Below are 21,530 nucleotides of genomic sequence, written 5' to 3'. Positions count from 1 at the left end.
GTGAGGGTGCAGGTTTGTGAGGCAGATTCTAGAACTCGGAGCAATTGTGAGACAATTCTAAGATTAGGATGAGACAGGTCTGGGATTGTGAGTCTGGTAAATCTGAGTTTGTGCGTGTGTGTTGCTCCAAATCAGGAAGGACTTGGCTTTTAAATCAACCCACCTGAGTCAACAGGTTTCTTTACCTTAGTAGGGCAGAGAGACTTGTGTTTGGAAGGCCAACTCCGGAGTGAGTGTGTGTAAAGCAGGGTTTGTGCGCACGTGTGAGTGAGGCGAGTTCTTGAGGGTGAATCTGAGGGTTGCTGGGCGAGCGGGAAGCGTGCGTGTGTGTGCGCGCGCGCGCGCCAAATTGGATTTCTCCTTTGGATGGGCGGCGGGGAAGCGTGATCGCGGGAGGCCACACGTTAGGGTCTGGGCGCGCAGGAGGTGCGGCCGGCAGGGCGGGCGAGGCGGGCGAGTAGAACACGCCGCCGCTCCGGCCCCCGCGCCGCGCTCGCTGGCTCGGGGCTCGCAGGGGACTGGCAGGAACCGGAGCAGCACTGCCGCCTCTGGCGCGAAGGCTCAGGCGCCTCCTCCCTCCCCAATCACTGTGGCTCGGCGCACGCTGCCGGCGGCTGCCCTTTCCGCCTCTCGGGAAGAGGACTCGTGGGCCACTGTCGCGATCCAACCATGGCCTCGGGCCGCAGAGGCTGGGACAGCTCCCACGAAGACGATCTGCCCGTGTACCTGGCCAGGCCGGGCACCACCGACCAGGTCCCGCGGCAGAAGTACGGCGGCATGTTCTGCAACGTGGAGGGCGCTTTCGAGAGCAAGACGCTGGATTTCGATGCCCTGAGCGTGGGGCAGCGGGGCGCGAAGACTCCCCGGAGCAGCCAGGGCAGCGCCCGAGGCTCGGGGAGCCGGTCCGGCGCCGAGGGGGACACACCGCGCCGGGGCCAAGGCCGAGAGGAGAGCCGGGAGCCCGCGCCCGCGTCGCCCGCTCCCGCTGGGGTGGAGATCCGGAGCGCCACGGGCAAGGAGGTTTTGCAGAACCTCGGCCCCAAGGACAAGGTAGGTGGGCCCGGATCTCCTCTCTGCCTGCCCTCGTTCCCTTCCCAGCCCGGGGCGCCATGGCCCCGGCACAACTTTCTCCTGCTCACTTTGCAAGGGGATGGAGGACTAGGGGGAGGAAAAGGGCATCCTCCTCTGAGTGCAGCGAGCCCTCCCGGCCCGGATCTGGATTATTCGCGCGTGTCTTCAACTGTAGCATCTCAGTGCGCGCGGGACGGGGTGCGTGGGTCCCCTCGCCTCCCTGCCGCATCCCCGGGCCATCGGTTCTGTGTGGGTGTGTCAGCCGGGCCAGCCCAGGAGGGCTGAGTGATTTCCAGCCCTTCTCTAGGTCTGAGTACCCATTAGCACAATTGTCTTGGTCTCCCCTCTGACTCTAGATAAAATCTCAACCCAGGTCACCAGGGCAGAGGGCAGACTGGTCCTGGGAAAATGGGGTCATCTCCATAGTACCCGGATGAAAGTACAGGGTGGGCGGTCTCCCCTCTCACTCTTCCGACATCAGCTCTGTCCCTGAAACTTTTGAGTGTGGAGCCACTAGACTAAACACCCAAAACCCCATGCCTCTCTTCTGTCCTAGATCGACATTTCACATCTCTGTTTGTAAAGAGTGTATTTGTGTAGGTAGCTTGGCACAAGACTGGGGATCCAGCTGTCTTTGGAAGAGTATTAATTGTATTTTTTAAAAAATAGGCGAGAGGATTAAGGGTGCACATTAAACTAGCGCGAGCTGCAAGTTCCCTGCTGCTTTTCCTTGTGCCAAAGCCAATTTCTTGTGTGTGTGTTTTTTAGAAACTCATGTCACACTGAGCTGACTTAAGATATGGCACTGAAAGCCAGCTTGCCCTGATTTATTTGTTTATTTCATAGAAAATCAGGACCATAGTCCAGAAAATTCAGGGCCTGGGCAGAGTTGGAGTATTCAGAGTTCAAACAGACGCTTTTGAGTTGGGGAACAATAGTAATCAGATACCTCACCCTTGTCTAGATAATGGCTGCAAAATCCAGCTGCATATATTATACTGCACTAATACTGTTATGAATAATAACCTGAAATGGAAATGTTTGCCTGAGAACTATTACAGTTAATGCTAACCCAAGTTTTAGATGTTTTTCCATTAAAATGCAGCGAGCCAGTGAAAGGACAGGACTTCTCTGCACTGTGTAATTTTTGGAAGTTTAAAAATAATAAAGCTTTAAGTATTAATAGTGGGAAAGAAAGTACCGAAATTAGTACTGTTTTAAGGTGCCTTTGGGGAACAATGTCATTGTGCCTTGGAATCACTTACTTAGTTTGTGATTTTCACATCATCCTTAGTATACGGGATTTCTCTAGGCCTTGCTCAAATACCCTTCTAGGAAAATCTTCTGATATTTTGGAAAGGGTTTGGCTGATTTCTAAACTGAAGAATGGCCCTAGGGAAAGGTTGTTGCCTCTCTTCAGGTCTGACTTTGATCAGTATTGAAATGTTCCCTTCTTGACTCTAAGGGGTGGGAGAGGTGATGGAAAAGGTCGGTAACAATTGCCCTGAGTCAGTGCTATTCCCTTTGCTGGAACACCCCTGATGTAAGCCAGATAATATGCCTGGTTTGCAAGATTTAAGAATGGTAACTAGAGAAAGGGAAAATGTTCCTCTTTTAAACCCAACAAGTCTTTCGTTTTCCTTCCTTTTGCAAACCCTGTACTTTTGCCTCGTAATTGAAAAATAATAATACAACCAGGATTTCTAGTGCTACATGGTTATTTCTAAGTTTGGGTTTGCTGTCAGCTTCATGCAGACCATGTTATTATCTCTAATTTGGTTGAATGACACTGTTAGAAGAGACAGCAGAGGTTATCTACTTCTGAACTTGATTATCTCCTTGAGGATAGGGATCGGGTGTTTGGATTTATCTTTGTGGCTGAAATGCCTGGCACGTTGGAGGTGCTGGATAAAACTTGGATAAAACCCCCTTAACGAACCCATCTCTTTTGCTACATAGGTACAAAATCATCATCTGGCCTCTGTTTAAATACTGCCATTTTCAGGGAGCTCACTTCTTCATGAAGCCATTTTGGATGACTTTATGTTAAAAAAATTAAATAAGCCCAAGTCTACCACCTGCAGTTTCTACAAACTATTCTTAGTTCTGACCACTGGAAATATAAGAATAACTATGTTTCCTTATTCTGAGATATCTTAATCATTTTAGGCATGTAGGCTTGTGTATCTGTCAGAAAAGGTGGGGTGATGCCACAGTAACAAACAGTCCCCAAATCTCAGTGGCTTAATCAAACAATAACTGTTTTTTGCTCCTGCTCCTTGTCTGTGATGGATCTGCAGGGCCGCTCTGTTCATTATTGCTCCTCAGAGACCTGGATTGATGGAGGTCCCATGTCCTCACATCCATGGTGGGAAAAGCATGTGGTAAATTGCTCACAGACTCTTAAATTCCCACACTGAAGTCACGGGCATGACTTACGCTCATATTTCATGGGCCAGAGCAAATCATCAGTCCATGTCCAACTTCTGAAGAACTGAGAAAGTACAATCTTACTGGGATCCTGTAAGATAGAGGTTAGAAATATTTGGGAAATAGCTTTAAGATCTCTCCCAGATCTGGGGTGCATTAGTGGGATGAAAACTGGCTCAACCCTTACAAATTATGTGACCATAAATGTGTAACTTATTCTCTGTGCCTTAGTTTTTCTCTTTTGCAAAATGCAGATAACAGTGACTACTTTGCGTATGGTGCTCAATACATGTATGTTACTGTTACTCATTGATTTTTACTGCCTTTTATATGTTTTAGAGCAATTATCACATTCTTGCTAAAATTCTCTTTTTTAGCCTTATTATTCCTAGCTTCTTCAGCTCTGCATTGTATGAGCCTTTTATCACTTGGATTTCCTTTTCAGGTTATACTATATTTTGTAAATATTCTTTTGAAAATATAGTGCCCAGAACTGAACACAGTGTTCTAGATGGGATGTGGCCATGGCAAAATGCATTAGGCTAGTTACTTTCCGTGATTTATACACAGCATATGTTTCTGTAGTAAAGATTACACGTAATAATTCATTAATCCATGTCCTACTGTTGTCTCCATAATAAACTCCATGTCATTCAGCCTTCAGAAACTTTTCCACATAAGCCAGGATATCTACATACTATGTTGGTACAGTTGAACTTAAAACCAAAAGGAAAAAAATATTTTAACGGCAGGATTTTTTCCCTCTGTAATATTCATCACCATTTTGCTTATTTTTCTATTATAATGATAATTTTGAAGCTTAATTCTATAGTACAATATCCCTTACTGCAGTTTTGGACTATCTGCAGATTTGATAATAAATATCTCTTTTTGAGCACTTTCTATGTGCCTGACATCTCCATCTCTATCTCTTCATCTATGTCTTTTCCGGACATGTTACTGTAATGCAAGGCAAGGACGGACCTTCCCACTACATACACCTTAGAAACCACCTCCATCTCCCTGCCAGTCCATTATTCAGAATTCTTGGAGCTCAGTTGCTCAGTCTTTGAGAACAGTTGCTGCAAAATCCTTATTCTTCCAAGTTGATTTTGAAGCTATAGAAAGAGGTTTTTAAAATATCATGATAAAATTAAAATATGCTTTGTCTCTAGCATACCTAGTTATTAATTCCCACCTGAAGGAAATGAGTTTCGTTAATAAAAGAATAAATTATGAAAGGGTTAAATAACAAAAGTGTTTGGCAGAATAAAAACGTAAAAAATGTCACTGAGTCATACTCCAAATGCCATGTTCCAGGTTTGAGGTATCACTGGCTGTTTGTATTGTGGTTCTGGATCTATTTGTAAACACCTTATTAAAGTATGTATTTACATTTTTCTTATGATAGGCATTCATATTGCCAAACTCTTCCACACAACTTTTTGTTTATGATTTTTGACAGTCAGTACATAAAAAAGCAGTTCTAAGTGAAAAGTAAATATTTTTTTCACCATTTGTCAAGATGGTTTCCATGCATGCAGAAAGGAAATCACTTCTAGCAGTGAGGAAATTACTAAAGGGAGGAGAATTATGATATATAGTCTGCCAAGAGCAAATGATTCTGCAGACTCTGTCATCCAGTGAAAACAAAGTAAAGACATTATGATTATGTGGGTCTATTGATAACTCCCTTTCGGGAACTGGGGGTCATTTCTAGTTCCCCGCTTCTCACGTGGGCCACTTTTGTGCAAGATTTTTCCCTATGAAGTCAGCAGGGCTTTGGGGTCTAGGAGGAGAGGATTTGAAACAAATGAGCTGTGCCTCTTACCTTTTACCATTTGTCTTTGTTGTCCTGGGTGATGGTTTTCAAAATGATTCAGAGAAATTGAAGTCTTCCTCCTTAACCTTCACAAAGGAAGACAGCTGGCAATAGAATTCTAGGCTTATAAAGGCCTCTCTAGTCATCCAGATCGAAACACTGTAATGTAAATGAATTTTACAAGGCTGCTCGGACAAACTAAAGTTTGCACTCAGGCTGGGAAAAGAAGTTCTTACTTACCTGGCCCTCAGGCCACACTTGAATCTGGGAGTACATTTACTTAGCCAAACTTGGGTGTGTTTGAAACCATTCAGAACTTTAGTTTAGTCTGACAGTAAGCATTTGAGGGACATAAAAAATGTGCCTTCTAAGTAGTGCTGCGATTGGCAGAGTTCCCTCAAAGTAATGGGCCCTGGAGACAAGGTTTTGCTGACGGCTCTTGTAAGTAATGTTTTGGAAGCCAGAGGTTGGTCTGTGATACTTTTCTGTGAGTGATTTCTATAGCTGATTCTCTTTATGATAAGTTTCCAGTAATCAAATAATGTTCCTGTGAGACAGTGGATAAAGCTTCCTAGGAAGAGGAAATCTGGCCGAGGGGAATGGAATCCTTGAATGCAAGTTCAGCCCTTCTTTTGCAAGAGGAGGCAGAAGGTCTATTTGGGTGTGTAAGCACTTTTAAAAAACTAAACTTTCAGGAAAATGTCATGTTAAAATATATCTGTATTCTTAATGTGGGCTCACATGGCATTCAAAAAATAGTTCAACACCATCAAAAAAACAGTGAGATGAGGCAGAAAAAAAAGACAACTGGATAAAGCATTAGCTTCCTTTAACCAGCTAGCTATACAATTTAGGAAAGTTACCTCCCTTTTCTCTGAGTTTTAGTTTCCTCCTTTCTAAAATGAAGGGGCTGGACCAGTGGTCTATAAACTTTTCTGATTGTGTACCTTTATGCAAAAATTTTTTGAGCATGCTCTCTTTCTATATATGTGTATATATACATATATGTACACACATGTGCATATATATAAATTACATATACAAATAATATATTAATATCTTATGACATTATTAGATACAAAGAAAAAGTACAAACTAAAAAAGAAGAGATATCATCATAACTATAAATCGTGATATTTTTTTCTTGTACCCTGGTGGCTCATCTTGCCCACCCAGCTGGGTGAGTGCTTGTTAAGTCTATGATCTTTGGAACAAAGCCATAGCAGTCAGTGGTTCTAATATCAATATAATAGTCATTAATGAGTTCACTGTCAGCCTGAGTTCTTCAGGGACATGTCGTCTTTTATGGACCAACATCTAAGAGAAAAGTTTCAAACCATTGAAGGCTTGTGATGAGGCTGCAGGCCAGGCGATGGCTACTGCTCAGTGTACTCTTTAAAAATATATGTCTGGGGTTGGGCCACTGGGGTGTGGATAACCAGGGTCACCATAAATACGATGAGGAGTCCCCAGATCTCCCTTCATGCACTAATTTTCTCTTTTCTCATTGATTCAAAAACATTTACTAAGCAACAGCTATGTAGGTGAGCAATCAAAAACTAATGTTAGAGGAACAAAGGTGAATCAAATAGATGCACGTGAGGAAAACAGAAACTGCCTTTTGTCATAATGTCTCAGAGAAAACTGCCATTAACACAGGAGTGTATTTTCTTTACTCCAAAATAAAAGTGGGAACATGCGGTATTATCTGTTTTTAAACAGTCTTTTTTACCACTTTTTAAAACATTTAATAAACTTTATTTCTGAGAGCAGGTTTAGGTTCCTTGCAAAATTGGGTGGAAAGTACAGAGATTTCCCATATTTCTCCTGCGCCCTCCATTATCAGCTTCCCCTACCAGAGTGGTATATTTGTTGCAATTGATGGACCTATTGACACATTCTCTTCACCCAAAGTCCATAGTTTACATTAGGGTTCACTCTTGGTGTTGTGCATTCTGTGGATTTTGACAAATGTATAGTGACATGTGTCCATTAGTACAGTATCATACAGAGTATTTTCACTGCCCTAAAAATCCTTTGTGTTCCGCCTGTTCATCCCTCCCTTTCTTCTAACCCCTGACGACTATAAATATCTTTACTGTTTCTATAGTTTTGCCTTTTCCAGAATGTCATGCAGTTGGAATCATATAATATCTAACGTTTTCAATTGCTTTCTTTTACTCAGTAATGTGCATTTAAATTTCTTCTGTGTCCTTTCATGGCTTGATAGCACATTTCTTTTTAGCACTAAATATTCCATTGTCTAGATTAACTACAGTTTATTTATCCATTCACTGAAGGACATTTTAGCTGTGTCCAAGTTTTGGCAATTAGGACTTAAAGCTGCTGTAAACATTCATTTGCAGCTTTTTGTGTGGACATAATTTTTTTTCTCTTTATTTATTATTTATTTTTAATAGATCTTTATTGGAGTATAATTACTTTGCAATACTGTGTTAGTTTCTGTTATACACCCAAGTGAATCAGCCATATGCATACATATATCCCCATGTCCCCTCCCTCTTGCGTCTCCCTCCCACCCTCCCTATCCCACACCTCTAGGTCGTCGCAAAGCACTGAGCTGATCTCCCTGTGCTATGCGGCTGCTTCCCACCAGCTAAGTATTGTACATTCAGTAGTATATATATGTCGATGTTACTCTCACTTGGCCCCAGCTTCTCCCTCCCCCACCCGTGTCCTCAAGTCCATTCTCTTGGCCATAAATTTTTAGTTTATTTGAGTAAGTTGAGTGTGATTGCTGGATCATATGATGAGTATGTTTAGTTTTGTAAGAAATATCCAAAGTAGAAGAAGTAAGAAGTCTTCCAAAGTAGCTGTACCATTTTGTATTCCCACCAGCAATGAATGAGAATTCCTTTTGCTCCACATCCTTGCCAGCATTTGGTGTTATCGCTATTTTGGATTTTCGCCATTCTGATAGGTGTGTAGTAGTATGTCATTGTTGCTTTAATTTGCAATTCCCTAATGACGTGCAACGCTGAACATGTTTTTATATGCTTACTTGTCATCTGTATATCTTCTTCTTGTGAGGTGTCTGTTCAGGTCTTTTGCCCATTTTTAAATTGGGTTGTTCATTTTATTATTGTTTATTGTTTTAAGAGTTCTTTGTATTTTTTGGATAAGAATCCTTTATCTCATGTGCCTCTTGCAAGTATTTTCTCTCAGTCTGTGGCTTCTAATTCTCTTAACATTTTCTTTTGTGGGCAGAAGTTTTTAAATTTTAATCAAGTCCAGCTTACCCATTATTTCTTTCATGGATTGTACCTTTGTTGTTGTATCTAAAAAGTCATTGTCATACCCAAGGTCATCTAGGTTTTCTTCTATCTGATTTTCTAGGCATTAGAATTTTGCATTTATTGATACATTTAGGTTTGTGATCCATTTTGAGTTAAATTTTGTAAAGGGCATAGGATCTGTGCCTAGATTCATTTTGTTGCATGTGGATGACCAGTTGTTACAGCACCATTTGTTGAAAAAGACTATCTTTGCTCCATTGTATTCCCTTTGTTCCTTTGTCCAAGATCAGTTGCCTGTATTTTTATATGGTTCTATTTCTAGGTTCTCTATTCTGATCCATTAATCTATTTCTTTATCCATTTGCCAAAACCACTCTGTCTTGATTACTGTAAGTGTTGAAGTTGGATAATGTCAGTTCCTTAGAGTTTCTCACCATTAAGTGTTCAGATTGTCCATTCCTTCTTGTGTGAGTTTTAGCGGATTGTGTCTTTCAAGGAATTAGTCCATTTCATCTGGGTTATAAAAATTATGGGTGTAGAGTATTTCATAATATTCCCTTATTATCCTTTTAGTGTACATGGGATCTATAGTGATGTCCCCTCTTTTATTTTTGATATAAGTAATTTATGTCTTCTCTTTTTTCCTTAATTATCCTGCCTAGATGCTTATCAATTTTATTGATCTTTTTGAAAAATCAGCTTTTCGTTTAATTTTCTCTATTGCTGTTTTTTTTTTATTTATGTTCTAATTTTTATTCTTTCTTTTCTCCTCCTTACTTTGGATCTAATTTGTCTTTTCTAGTTTCTTAAGATGGAAGCTTACACTATTTATTTTAGATCTTTCTTCTTTTCTAATATATGCGTTCAGTGTTATAAATTTCCCTCTAAGCAGTGCTTTAATTGCATCCCACGGATTTTGATATGTTGTATTTTCACTTTTATTTAGCTCAAAACATTTTAAAATTCCTTTTGAGATTTCTGCTTTGACCCGTGTGTTACTTAGAAGGGTGTTGTTTAATCTCCAATTATTTGGGGGATTTTCCAGCTATCTTTCTCTTATTGATTTCTAGTTTAATTCTATTGTGGTCTGAGAATAAATATTATATGATTTCTATTCTCTTAAATTTGTTAAAGTATGTTTTATAGCCCAGAATGTGGTATATCTTGCTGAATATTCTGTGTGAGCTTGAGAAGAATGTATAGTCTGCTGTTGTTGGACGAAATAGTCTGTAGCTGTCAGTTATATCTAGTTTATTGATAGTCCTGTTGAGTTCAACCATGTCTTTATTGATTTTCTGCCTGCTGGATTTGTCCATTTTGGATAGAGGGGGGTTAAAATCTCTAAGTCTAGCAGTGGATTTATCTATTTCTCCTGGCAATTCTATCAGATTTTGCCTCACATACTTTGATGCTCTGTTTTTAGGCATGTATACATTAAGAATTGTTATGCCTTCCTTTAGCATTGACCCCTTTATCATTATGTAATGCCCTTCTTTATACCTGATAACTTTCCTACTTGAAGTCTGCTCTGAAATTAATACAGCTACTCCTGCTTTCTTTTAATTAGTATTAGCATGGTATGTTTTTCTCCATTCATCTACTTTTAGTTTATATGTGTCTTTATATCTAAAGTTGATTTCTTGTAGACGACGTATAGCTGGGTTGTGTTTTTTGATCAGCTCCGACCATCTGTCTTTTAATTGGTGCATTTAGACCATTCACATTCAAAATGATTATTGATATAGTTGGGTTAATAGTTACTGTATTTGTTAGTGTTTTCTACTTGTTGTCCTTGTTCTTATTTTTGTCTTCCATTCTTTTTTTGCCTTTTATGATTTTAATTGAGCATTTTATGTGACTCCATTTTCTCTGTTTTCTTCGCCTATCAGTTATACTTCTTTTTTACTTTTCTTATTGGTTGCAGTAGAGTTTGCAATATCCATTTACAACTAACCCAAGTCTACTTTTCAAATAACACTGTGCTGCTTCACAGGTAGTACAAGTACCATATAGTAACCAAATAGTCTCATTTCTTCCCACCTGTTCCTTGTGTCATTGCTGATATTCATTTCACTTATATATAAGCATAAATAATAAAGGAATACATTTTTGCTATTATTATTTTGAACAAATTGTTACATATTAGATCAATTAAAAATAAAAAATTTTATTTTGTCTTCACTTGTTCCTTCTCCTGTGCTCTTCCTGTCTTTATGTAGATCCAGATTTCTGAGCTATACCATTTTCCTTCTCTTCAAAGAACTTCTCTGAACATTTCTTACAAGGCAGATCTATTGCCGACAAATTCCCTCAATTTTCGTTTGTCTGAGAAAGTCTTTACTTCTCCTTCACTTTTGAAGGATATTTTGCAAGTTCAGATTTCTAGTCTGTTTTTTTTCTCTCTCAGTACTTTAAGTATTTTACTCCATTCTCTTCTTGCTTGCATCATTTCTGAGAAGTCAGATGCAGTACTTATCTTTGCTCCTCTGTAGGTAAGGTGTTTTTACCCCCTCTGGCTTCTTTCAAGATCTTTTTTATCTCTGATTTAATGAAATTTGAATATGATATGCCTAGGTGTAGTTTTTTCATTTGTTTGCTTTGTTTTACCATTCTGTGAGTTTCCTGGATCTGTGGTTTGGTGTCTTGACATTAATTTGGGGGAAATTCTCAGTCATTATTGCTTTAAATATTGCTTCTGTTTCTTTCTTCTCCTTCTGGTATTCCCATTATGTACATGTTACACCTTATGTAGTTGTCCCAACGTTCTTGGATATTCTCTTCTGGTTTTTTTTTCTTTTTCAGTCTTTTTTCTCTTTCCTCAGTTTTGGAAGTTTCTGTGGTTATAACCTCACATTCAGAGTTCAGGTTTTCCTCAGTTGTATCTAATCTACTAAAGAGCCCATCAAAGGCATTCTTCATTTCTGTTACAGTGTTTTTGTTCTCTAGCAATTTTTTTGATTCTTTGTTAGAATTTCCATCTCTCTGCTTATATTATATCTCTGTTCTTGCATGTTGTCTACCTTTTTCATTGACACCCTTAACATATTAATCATACTTCTTCCAAATTCCTTGTCTGATAATTCCAACATTCCTGACATATATGACTCTGTTTCTAATGCTTATTCAGTCTCTTCAAACTGTGGGGTATTTTTTTGTTGGTTTGTTTATTTTGCTTTTAGTATGCCTCATTATTTATTATTATTATTTAAAAATATTTATTTATTTAGCCGTGCGGGGTCTTAGTTGCGGCACGCAGGATCTTTGTGGCAGCATGCGTGATCTTTAGTTGCAGCATGCAAACTCTTAGTTGTGGCATGTGGGATCTAATTCCCTTACCAGGGATCAAACTGGGGCCCCCTGCATTGGGAGCCTGGAGCCTTAGCCACTGGACCACTGGCAGGGGAGTCCCTGCCTTGTTATTTTTTTTCGAAAACTGGACACAATGTATTGGGTAAAAGGAACTACAATAAATAGACCTTTACTAATGTGGTGGTAAGATGTGGATGTAGGGGAAGCATTCTGTAGTGCTATGATTAGGTCTCAGTCTTTTGGTGAACCTGTGCCTCTGAACTGTGAACTTCACCAATTTCACAGTCCTTCCCTGCCACCTATTAGGTGGGACAGGATGGCTGGAGGGGGCTGGAGTTGCCTATTTTCCTTCTCCCACACAGGAGGCTGGAGGTGGCTAGTGCTGGGTATTTCTTCCTCCCCCTCAGGGAGGTTAGGCTCTGATAAATTAGTTACTTCTGAAGGCAGGCCTTGTTAAGAACAGAACGCTCTGGTGTATTTCAAAAGGGTTCTTTTTCTCCTCCCCCTGCCAGAAGCAGCAGGGGATTTTTCTCTGATTTTTGGCTCTGAGGACCAGGGGAAGCTCTTGGAGGTAACAGTCACAGAACTGTGAGGGTTCTCTGTTAACTGGATCACTGGGTCCCCTGAAGTTTTTAACTCTCTGAGTTGTCCAAGCTGAGCCTCCAGCAATTCATCAATCCCAGTTCAGGTTTTCCTACCTTGGCACTGGTTCCCTTGGTAGTGTTTGCTTCTGATTTTCTGTTCAGGTAAGTTGTGATTCTGTATTCACCTGTTTTCTCCAGTTTGGGGGGCAGTGGTTTTCCCTGTGTCCTCACGTTAAGAGTTGTTTGTGTGTTAGTTTGCTCAGCATTTTCCTTGTCAGGATGGAGTGGCAACTTCTTAGCTCCTTACATGTTGGATCTGAAACCCTAAACTACTTTTTTAAACTTAAGTTATTATGGCGTCTTTACAGAGCTTCAAAGATTTTCCAAAATATAACTTATAATAGCAGTATAGTACTCTACTGTTAGGCATCACATATTTAATCACTTATGCCTTTTAATTGGACATTTATATTTTTGTTTTCAGTTTTGACTTCATTTTTACCTTCTCTTCTTTTGCTACTGCAAATAAGGAAGTGCTAGACCTCCTTCTAGCTAAATCTTTTTGCATATTCACTTCATTACCATTTGTAAGTGGAAAATTCCTAGAAATGGACACCTGTGGTGTGGTCATTTTCAGCTGCAGGAACACTGAGTATGGAATGGTTGTTTCCTATGTGAAACTTCACACGGCAGGATTCTGCAGCGTATAAAGCCAGGAGAGTATTTTGTGTAAGTTCTGTAAGAAACACGGGTACAGTCTCGGCCAAATTGCTCAATAGCAGATGAGATTAAGGGGACACAAAGCCAGGTAAATGGGGACAAAGTAAAAGACATGGGAAGAAGAAGATTTTAAATCTCAGCTGGAGATAAAAATATAGACAGGAAGAAAGTTAAAGTTGTAAAAGGAGTTCCATGAAAAAATAGAATTTTTCTCTACCAAAGTAGTTCCCACCAAAATCTATTGTTATTTTACTTTTCCTTGAGTTTAGGGCACAAATATGAGGTTCAAGGTGTGTTCTAATGCAAAGATCCACTTAGGGAATACTAATTTATGCAAGGTACTGCTGTCTTTAACCCTCACAATAACTCTACAAAATAGGTATTAATAGCTACGTATTCTGGGAGAGAAACAATCTTAGAGAGATTACTTGACTTCCTGTAGTCATATAACTAGAAATGGACAAAGTAGGATTTAAGCTCTTAGACTGTCCAACTGCTTTGTATACCACTTTGCTGTTCTGGTATGTGGTGGCAGCTAAGAATTAGTTCTGAATGGGGTCGAGCACCTAGCACTGGCTTGGCTAAGAGGATTATCCAGAATAAAATATCTACTGGTGAGACTTTTTGGAGAGTAAGAGGATGGGGCTCTCAGAATCGAAATAGGAAAGCAGAGTTTGGTCAAGTCCAAAGGTGAGCTCAGTGGCTAAAGCAGAAAATACTGGAAGCTAGGAGGCCCTAGAAAGAGACCAGGAGATAGAGCAAGGGAAGGAAGAAGTAGAGAGGGACTCAAGATAGTTGTCATGAAATGCACCAAATGCCTAATAATTATTTTTTTTAAATTTACTTTATTGAAGAATAGTTGATTTACAGTGTTGTGTTAATTTCTGCTGTACAGCAAAATGATTCAGTTATACATATATATATTCTTTTTTATATTATTTTACATTATGGTTTGTCACAGGATATTTAATATAGTTCCCTGTGCTATAAGTAGGACCTTGTTGTTTATCCATTTTCTATGTAATAGTTTGCATCTGCTAACCCCAAACTCCCAGTCCAACCCCCCCCCCCCACCCCTTCTTCCCCTTGGCAACCACAAGTCTGATCTGATCCCTATGTCTGTGAGTCTGTTTCTGTTTGGTAGATAAGTTCATTTGTGTCATAATTTAGATTCCACATGTAAGTGATGTCATATGGTATTTGTCTTTCTCTTTCTGACTTACTTCACTTAGTATGATAATTGCTAGTCCATCCATGTTGCTGCAAATGGCATTATTTCATTCTTTTTGATGGCTGAGTAGTATTCCATTGTATATATGTACCACATCTTCTTTATCCATTCCTCTGTCGATAGACATTTAGGTTGTTTCCATGTCATGGCTATTGTGAATAGTGCTGTTATGAACACTGGGATGCACGTATCTTTTTGAATTATAGTTTTGTCCAGATATGTGCCCAGGAGTTGGATTGATGGATCATATGGCAACTCTATTTTTAGTTTTTTGAGGAACCTTCATACTGTTTTCCATAGTAGCTGCCCCAATTTACATTCCCACCAACAGTGTAGGAGAGTTCCCTTTTCTCCACACCCTCTCCAGCATTTATTATTTATAGATTTTTTAATGATGGCCATTCTGACTGGTGTGAGGTGATACCTCATTGTAGTTTTGATTTGTATTTCTCTAATTATTAGCGATGTTGAGCATCTTTTCATGTGCCTGTTGGCCATCTGTATGTCTTCTTTAGAGAAATGTCTATTTAGGTCTTCTGCCCATTTTTTGATTGGGTGGTTTTGTTGTTGTTGTTGAGTTGTGTGAGCTGTTTGTATATTTTGGAAATTAAGCCCTTGTTGGTTGCATCGTTTGCAGATATTTTCTCCCAGTCCATAGGTTGTCTTTTCATTTTGTTTGTGGTTTCTTTTGCTGTACAGAAGCTTGTAAGTTTGATTTGGTCCCATTTGTTTATTTTTGCTTTCGTCTAATAATTATTTTTATTGGGTGCTGTGGCTTGCTGGTTGCTTGACCTGATTTAAAGGCCCTTGCTAAGGGCAGATAGTATTCAAAGGATCGTGGCAGAGATGGAGCTCAGATCCAGGTCTGCAGGACTCTGTAGCCCACATACCACTATTAATGACAGTTTCTTTTGAGGGCAGAATCACTTGGTTTATTTCCAAGAAGCTAGACTATGTCCACCATAGAGAAAAGATGCAGTGTTTACAGGGAGTTGGAAGTGGGCTGGGGAAGGGCTGTTTTCCTCTGACTACATCCTGTCACTTAGATAGAAATAAATAAAGCAAATGAAATGGAGAATTGTATGATAAATGGATACTGAGTAAGAAGGAAAATAATACAGTTGATAAATGATGATATGTCACACAATTGGTAGTGAGGGAAAACCTTTCCAGAGATACAGTTTTCTTCTACACACCACCAAGGGAGAGTCAGGAAGCCAGTGAGATTACAGGTGGGGAACAGGGAGTTTGAAGTGGGTGGAGGTGATTTGAAATGAAGACAGTATCTGGCAATGCTTGCTTTCAGCTAAGTGTCTGCAAATAAAAGGATTAGGTGTCACTCAATTGTCTACAATAGGAGTTTGTAAACTTTTTCCGTAAAGGTCCAGATAGTAAATATTTTAGGCTTTTCAGGCTATAAGCTATCTATCCCAATGACTAAGCTCTGTATAGCAAAGCTGTCCATAGACAATATGTAAATGAATGGCTGTGGCTGTGTGCCAATAAAACCTTATTTGCAGCATCAGGTGTTGCACTGGACTTGACCCAAGAGCAATAGTTTGCTAACCCCTGATCTTGAATATAAGAAAAGGGGCATAGGGGTGTGTGTGTGTGTGTGTGTGTGCATGTATGTTGGAATGGCAGAGTGAGTTATGGCAACTTGTCAATATGAAAAGATGTAGAAATTTGAAGTAGGTATAGGAACTACACGAGATCATCTAAAAGGCTCGGAAACACCTGACCCCCTTTCCGGGTGTCTGAGATTCGAGGAGGACATTAAAAATAAATACATATCTGACCATGGAGAGGAGAACTATGTAAGCTATTTTAAGAGAATGAAATATGAAGTGGAGACAAGGCTTTGTAAAGAGCAGACAGGAGAGAGGGAGAGGGTGAGGGGGATGACCTGGACACGACAGCGAGAAAGAAAGAAAGGAAGTCTGAACGGTTAGGAAGGAGGAGGTCAAGCTTTACTGGGTTGCTCGAAAAAGGAGAGGTGCGAGGGCAGGAAACAGCTTGGAGCTGCAGAGAGGAGAGGGGCCTGTGGAAAAGACCTCCTGGAGATGTTAACAGAAGGTGGTAGTATTAAGTGAACGGGGAGAAGGCTAGGCTCACTCACTCTTTTTTTTTTTTTTTAATTTCCTTCTGCCTACTTGAACCTGAGCAGAAAGAGAACCACCCTCCTACTCTTAAGACTTGTCAACAGATTAAAAATGGGGAGCTTTGAGAGCTGACATAATGGCTTGTCCAGTAGAAGGGTGATTAGGAATTTTCAGGGAAAGGGTATCCTTGGGCCGGTGTTTATTACCTCTTGGAAGATGTGTGCTCACCATTCAGGAAACCTGACTTAGGGGTCAGGAGCTCCGCTGCAGTTGGCTCCCCTTGAGGCCTGCAGGCAGTGTCAGTGGCTATCTACTCACTGTTTCCTTCCCTGATTCTCTCAACCATTCGTGGGTCCAACAGATATTTACTGAGAGTCCACTATGAGCCTCTTCCGGGTCACCAGCAATCGGGGATCTGTCAGGTACTTGAAGGGTTCATTTGGAAGAGGTGATGGCAGCTTCAAAAAATGAGCGCTCAGAAGCGGGCAGCTGGGCCTGCATCAGGTCGGGGGTGGGGGGAGGGGAGGAAATGGATATTCACGAAAAGAGTTCTCTATCACAAGACAGATTTTTCCAACTAGACTGGAGAATCTCAGAGCTAGAAGCCGTTTCGAAGACCATTTTGTCTCTTTCACTTTAGAAATAGGAAAACTGAGAACTCAAGATGGGAATAAAGATGAAAAAGAAAATTTATTGAGTGCTTATTACAGGCCAGGCACTGTTTTTTTAAACAGTAGTAAAATATGCATAACAAAATTTATCATTTTTGACCCTTTTAAAGTACATTTCAGTGATAGTAAGTCCATTTACAATGTTGTATAGTCACGACCACTATCTAGTTGCAGAAGTTTTCCATCACCCCAAGAGGAAGCTCTCCACCCATTAAGCAGTTGGTCCCCATGCCCCCCTCCCTCCAGCCCTTGGCAACCACTAATCTGTTTTCTGTCTCTCTAGATTTGCCTGTAATGGCCATTTCATATAAATGGAAAAATATACTAGGAAGCTCCTTTATGTCTGGCTTCTTTCACTGAGCATAATGTTTTCAGGGTTCATCCATGTTGTGGCACCCATCAGTACTTTATTCTTTTCTGTGGCAGGATGATATTCCATTGTGTGGATATTATTACATTCGGTTTTTCTGTCCACCAGCGAATGGACATTTGGGTCATTTCTGCTTTTTTGGCTGTTGTAAATGGTGCTGTGCCGGGCACTTTTTAAAGCATTTTACGTTTATTAGTTTAATTCTGTTCACAAAAACCTTGGAGGGAAGTTCTCTAATTACATCGATTTTACAAATGAGAAAAAAGAGATTAGGTCACATACCCAAGTCACACACTTACGAGAAGGGGGTTGGGAGGGTGGAGCTAAGACCCAAGTTTCCTATCTCCCCGCCCAGCGCTCTTTCCACTCTGCACACTAGCTCAGCTCTGTGAGGGCAGGACCCGCCACTCACTCCTGGCTGCTTTTCCTTCATGTTCACCACAGTCACATGTGCTCAGTGTATTTGCTATAAGCTAGGTGAATTGAACCCCTCTGCTGAATACTACATAGGAAGCAAAGGAAGGACTAGAGATTATTTATAGGAAGTCGCTTTTTATTTTAATATTAAATATAGAGAACACCTGACTCAATAGCAGGACATTGTAAATAACTTATGGCCTATTCATAGGACAGAACACTATAGAGCCATTAAAAACAATGCTGTGGAAGCATAGGGGCGTGAGAAGGTGTTCCTGGGTTAGTCCCTCCACTCTCTGAAGGAAGTCACCATCAACAACTTGAGTAGGAAAATAGATTTACAGAGGTTCAGTAACCTGCGTGAGCTCAAACAGTTTGCAAAGCCAGAATTCTGTCTGAATCCCCAAACCCACACTCTCAGCCACAATAAAAAAGTAAACAGAAATTTAACAAAATCTTAGCAGTGGGATAGTGGATTAACTTACGTTTTTTTCTATTTCTTCAGAACATTTTTCACATTTTTTTTTTACAGTGACCTTGCATTGCTTTTCAAACTGAATAAGAGCTTTGCATTTTCTCTTCCAAAGAAAAGAATCCTGCTTAAATACACCTCAGGACGTAGTTGATCAAAAAGAAAAGATTAAACCTCTCATGGAAGAAAATACAGGCCACAAGAAAAGTAAAGAACAGTGCTGGCAAGATACCCTCAGTGGAGGTCTGGTTTTATGGTTGCTTTATCATCTCAACATTTGGGAACTATTAATGGGTGCTGACCACTCCTTTTCCCTAAATAAGCATTTCTATTTCCCAGTTCCCTGCAAAGCTCTTCTGATGATTAGAGAAAGCAGTTAACAAACCACACCAAATCCTATGCAGTTGTAGCCTGGTCTTGTGTGACATGGTGGAAATTAGAAGTATTCAGTTACTTAAGTTACACCCCTCAATTCTCTAACCTCTATCTAAAATTTTACCTTGCTCTCATTGCTTCTTTTATCAGATTTTTTTTTTCTTGTGATGAGAACTTTGAAGATCTACCGTCATAGCAACTTTCAAATTTACAATATAGTAGTATTAACTGTAGTCCCCATACCGTCCATTACATCCCGTGACTGACTGATTGTGTAACTGGAGGTTTGTACCTTTTGACCCCTTCGACCCATTTGCCCTCCCCTGCCTCTGGCCACAGCCGCCAGTTTCTCTGTATCTATGAATTGTACTTTTGGTTTTGTTTTTTTTTTTTTTTTAGGATTCCACATATAAGTGAGATTCTCATTTCTGACTATTGCCAGTAAGCACTGGCTTGGGGCCTGATTTTTATCTTCTCTGTGTAATCTCCAGAAGGGATTTGAGAAATAACCCTTCTTCACATTGTTAATACAAGAAAAATACTAGTTTGTTATTGTTTGTTACTGTGGGTAGGAAGCACATTACGAAAAACTAGTCATTGTTGCTAAGGACTTAGGTTGTTGATATTTAATTCCACATTTCCCCTTTCAAGTCCTGTCTCCTCATTCAATTAGCAGTGACGTGGCTCCACAATAACTGTAATATTGTCATAATTTCCATAGAAACCATCTGTAAAGCTGCAAACACAGGATTACACCCTCCCTGCAGGCTGAGGCAGGAAGGCCAGATGGGCTATGAAGGGGAAAAGGTCCTCAATGGGACATAAATCACTTGGTGCCGGGTGGTGGTAGGGGGGAGGAAGCCACTTCAGGAGGAAAACTGTGTTTGGTACAGTCTTTGCCACAGGGTGAGATTCCTGAATGAAGTGGCCAGCCGTGCAGGCTCCTTTCCAAGGCCAGTGTCTGGGCCTGGTTATTTGTTTGGACCCTGATGCTAAGGAAGCTGGAGCCAGATTTCTTCCTATGTGGGCTGCTGACTTCCTTGTTCATCAGCCACAGACAGACGGACAGAAGGCCCTGGTCAGCTCCTGTGTGTATGAAGATAGGGAGAGAAGTAACATGTAATGCCATCCCTGTGTGCCAGGCTGGACGCTTCACATGAATATCTCTTTGGACCTTCACAGCATCCCTGAGGGGAAGATATTATTCTTCTTCCCATTTTACAGATGAGGTAGCTGGGCTACTGTCACTCCCTCTCCTTCAGATCTTAGCTTCATCTTGAGTGTTTCCAGGACTTTTCTCTGGGCCCTCAAAGCCAGGTGGGGTGCACCTAGGTACTCACAAACGCACCTCTGTTTGATACTTATTATTCTGTATTATAAGTTCTCATTTACCTCTTTCCCACTAGCCTGGAACCCATTGAGGGCAGTGCCCTCACACAGTGGTTAACTCATGGTTGGTGCTCAGTACATAGTTTTGAATGAATGAGTAAGAACGTTTCAGTAACTTAATCAAAATTTATTTTTCACAGTTGTACTCCTGGCAGTGAGCACAGTCCCTGGTATATAATAAACCCTCATTAAATATTTGAATGAAATCGTGAATAAAGGAACATCAGCTAGCTCATTATGAGTCACGCCAGGCTGTCTGACTTCAGGCAGTCTGTTGCATGTGCTGGTAGGAGAGGTCATTGTCATGTCTGGCCAGGCAATTCAAAGTGCATGGCTTTCTGGTAGTGGATTGGTACCGTCTGCTTTTCGAAGCACATCTCATTATATAACAGCTTTAGCACTTATCTGAGGCCACCCCCAGCCTGGTGGAAAGAACATTTGTCTGATAGCCAGGAGAGCGAGGGTGAGACATTGTTCTGTAACTTACTGCGTAAATTTGGCCAAATCACTTGGCCTTTCTGGGCCTTAGTTTCTCTACTTTTAAAATCAAATTTTAGTTGAGTTAAATTTGAGATTTCCTAGGAGCATATATCTCCTTTAAAAAAAAAAAAAATCGAAAGTAATCTTATCTATAACCCCAGTAAAAGTGGAGCTGCTTGGATGGAGGCTTTCCCCAACCTTCCTTTCCTGTGTCCCACGTCCACTCTTGGTGGCCTCTGAGGGAGCTCAGTGGACAACTAGGTCTCTGGTAAACACAGCTGGGGACCTGCAGAATAGATTATATTTAGGTCCCCTCTGCTTCTAAAGTTCGAGAATTCTAGAAATAGGGGCACTGAGCCCCACAGACTATCTAGCCAGTCCTGGACTGATGGTATTTGACACCTGTCCTTACCAATGGGCATTGTGCTGGAGAGGAATGGGGGTGGGATTTGGGTGTCTTGACTTCTGATTTTTGGACGCATAACCAGCACTTCCCCAAAGGGTATCACCACTGAGCAAGTCATTTCATGTCTCTGAGCCACTTTCCTCAACTCTAAATTGGGGCAAGTATTCCTTCATGACTGGGTTTTTTTTGGTTTGTTTTTTTTGCGGTACGCGGGCCTCTCACTGTTGTGGCCTCTCCCGTTGCGGAGCACAGGCTCCGGACGCGCAGGCTCAGCGGCCATGGCTCATGGGCCCAGCCGCTCCGCGGCATGTGGGATCTTCCCGGACTGGGGCACGAACCCGCGTGCCCTGCATCGGCAGGCGGACTCTCAACCACTGCGCCACCAGGGAAGCCCCAGCATGTACTTTTAGTATTGCTGCATGTT

The 21,530-nt window shown here is 40.9% G+C and overlaps 1 protein-coding gene across 2 annotated transcripts in view; it reads left to right on the top strand.

Annotated features, from left to right (window-relative positions):
• Positions 1-465: 465 nt before the first annotated feature.
• The window catches only part of DPYSL3 (dihydropyrimidinase like 3), a 114,423-nt gene continuing 93,358 nt past the window's right edge, over positions 466-21,530 (top strand). The window contains exon 1 of one of the 2 annotated variants that reach the window (XM_067732164.1): positions 466-1,050. In XM_067732164.1, the coding sequence (XP_067588265.1) occupies positions 670-1,050 (381 nt within the window). In that variant the 5' untranslated portion in view covers positions 466-669. Of the gene's footprint in view, positions 1,051-11,002; positions 11,073-21,530 lie in introns of those variants that run through there. The other variant, XM_067732166.1, reaches the window with a different exon arrangement.

This window comes from Pseudorca crassidens, chromosome 3 (assembly GCF_039906515.1).
Source record: "Pseudorca crassidens isolate mPseCra1 chromosome 3, mPseCra1.hap1, whole genome shotgun sequence".
Taxonomy (NCBI): Eukaryota; Metazoa; Chordata; class Mammalia; order Artiodactyla; family Delphinidae; genus Pseudorca; species Pseudorca crassidens.
This window is presented reverse-complemented; position numbering and strand designations above follow the sequence as displayed.